Genomic DNA, 2,500 nt, shown 5'->3' with positions numbered 1-2,500 from the left:
TCAATATGTGTAAATTAGCTTCTCTTCACAAAGACCCGTCTCTAACTTATCGGATGTCCCTTTTTTTCTATCCCTCCCTGTCCTCTCTACCCCCTCCACCCCCTCCACCCCCTTCACCCCCCTTTTTCCTCCCCCTTCCTATCTCTACGCCCTTCTCCCTTTCGCCCACCCTCATTCCCTTTACCCTTGCTCCACACCCGACATATCTTACTTTCTCTACACCCTTTACTTTTCTCCTCCCCACCCCTTCGCCGCTTCCCTCTTCCCAACCCCTTTCCGTTTCCCCTTCCCCCTTCCCACCTTCTTTTATCCTTACATCCTCCTCCCTTCTCCCTACCCACCCTGCCTAACCCTTACATCCTTCCCTTTTCCCCGTACCCTCCCCTTTACCCCCCCCCCTTCCCTCCTCCCCCGCCAACAGTGCCATCAACCCGATCCTGTACAACGCTCTCTCCGTCAAGTTCCGCCGGGCCTTCAAAAGGATGCTGTCGTGTGGTAAGGCCCCCGCCCCCTTCCTCCGGCCTTGCGTGTCTTTGTGTTATTTTCTCTGCTTTCCTCTTTCTTTGTGCTACTTTGTCTGTTTGTTTCTGCCGTCATCTATTCTATGTCTTCATCAGACTGTGTTTGTTTGTCCTTGTTTTGTCTGTCTGTATTTGTCTTTGTTTGTCCTTGTCTCTGTCTGTTTGTGCCTTTATCTACTTGTCAATCTGTTCGGCTTTGTCTTGCTTTATCCTCATTTGTCTGTTTTGGGATTTTGCCAGCTTTGAGTCCTTCCGCTTCTATGTTTCCTCTCCTTTCTCTCTTTCTTTTACTCTGTGCAGTCATCTTTCTCCTTCACTCACCTCTTTATCTGCATGTTTCTTTCTTTTTACTTACTCCTTCCACCTATTAATTTTTCTCTTCCTCTCTGCTTCGTTCATCTTCCCTCTTTCTTTGTAATCTCCTTTCTTCTCTTCTTTTTTTCTTTCATTTTCCTAGTTACTCTCCTTGTCTCTTCTCCCTCTGACCTCTCTTCTTTCGGATGTGTGTGCTTTTATATATGTGTGTGTGTGTGTTTAATATTGTTTTTCTCAAACTAAGAGTCTTATTTTACTCCACTCAAAATCAATTAAACTTGCATTTCAATCATGTTGAATCTTGTATGTATGTGTATGCGCTTGTGCGTGTGTTTAAGAGCAAGCCCGCGTGAGCGCACGGGCGCCCCGAGCCCCGCGCCCGCACGCCCGCACGCCCGCGTGGCCTCACTTCCTGGTTAAGGTCAGCCGCCTCCTCCGGCAGGTAGACCGCGACGGGACCAGTGGGGGATGACCATGCTCTACAGCGAGGGGGGGCGACGCCCTCCTTCGCGAGGCACGGGCGGCGGAATTGGCCTCGGCAGGGAGGCCTCCTCCTCGCCCCGCCTACTCTACCCGCCCACAACCACCAGGGACACGCCCACCCTCGAGACCGCCTTCAACACCAACTCCGCGCCGATCAAGATAAACAACTAGGTGCTTTTACTTCTGATTTCTATTTCAATATTTTTTTTTTTTTTTTTTTTTTTTTTTGTATTCCTTCGCTTTCCACATAGTGAGAAGTGCTCGAGGAAAATCACTCCTTTTTTTTTTTTTTTTTTTTTTTTTTTCGTGTCATAATTTATAGTGATGCAGATTGCTAGTAAATGAAGTTTCATATTTGAAGGGATAATTATGGAAAAAAATAATGTATGGTGAAATATTACTCCATGTCCAGTGTTATGATAAAAGATATATTTTCTCGGAAACAAAAAACAAAACAAAACAAAAAAAAAAAACATTACTCTTTTGTTTGGTTCTTAAAGAGAAATTTGATCCAAAAATGAACAGAAATCGAGTGGGTAATAAATAGAAAGTGCATAATTTCCCGGTGATATAAAGAAAAAAATAGATAAAGCTTGTTTCATCCGAACTTTCCCAAAGAGACTGATTAACATGATTACATCCCTTTTTTATATAAAACTTTTATGAATATTATAAAGACCCCGGGGTTAAGTGTCTCCGTGCAGTGTTTTACGGGAGTTTCCCAGCTTGACTCACTTCATATACTGGGTCAAATGTTTCATATTAACTTGTATATAAGGTATATGAATGGCTATGGTGAAAGTTATGGCCATATATCAGTTGTATGTGAAATTTCATTAAATGCATTGATATAAATATGTACCTGTGTGTGTGAATATCTATGTACGGGTATGTATATACATACATACATATATATATATATATATATATATATATATATATATATATATATATATATATATATATATATATATTAATTTACATTATATATATGTCTGTGTATGTGTGTATGTATGCATGTCTATAAATGTATATAAATATATGTGTATGTATATGTGTATATATATATATATATATATATATATATATATATATATATGTGTATAAATGTATATATATGTGTGTGTGTGTGTATATATATATATATATTTATATATATATATGTATATATATTATATACA

At 40.2% G+C, this 2,500-nt stretch overlaps 1 protein-coding gene across 1 annotated transcript in view; it reads left to right on the top strand.

The window, feature by feature from the left end:
• The window catches only part of LOC125037001 (thyrotropin-releasing hormone receptor-like), a 38,399-nt gene extending 36,909 nt beyond the window's left edge, over positions 1–1,490 (top strand). The window contains exons 3-4 of the mRNA XM_047629962.1: positions 422–495; positions 1,279–1,490. Of these exons, the coding sequence (XP_047485918.1) occupies positions 422–495; positions 1,279–1,490 (286 nt within the window). The remainder of the gene's footprint in view (positions 1–421; positions 496–1,278) is intronic.
• Positions 1,491–2,500: the final 1,010 nt, after the last annotated feature.

This window comes from Penaeus chinensis, chromosome 22 (genome assembly GCF_019202785.1).
Source record: "Penaeus chinensis breed Huanghai No. 1 chromosome 22, ASM1920278v2, whole genome shotgun sequence".
Classification (NCBI taxonomy): Eukaryota; Metazoa; Arthropoda; class Malacostraca; order Decapoda; family Penaeidae; genus Penaeus; species Penaeus chinensis.
This window is presented reverse-complemented; position numbering and strand designations above follow the sequence as displayed.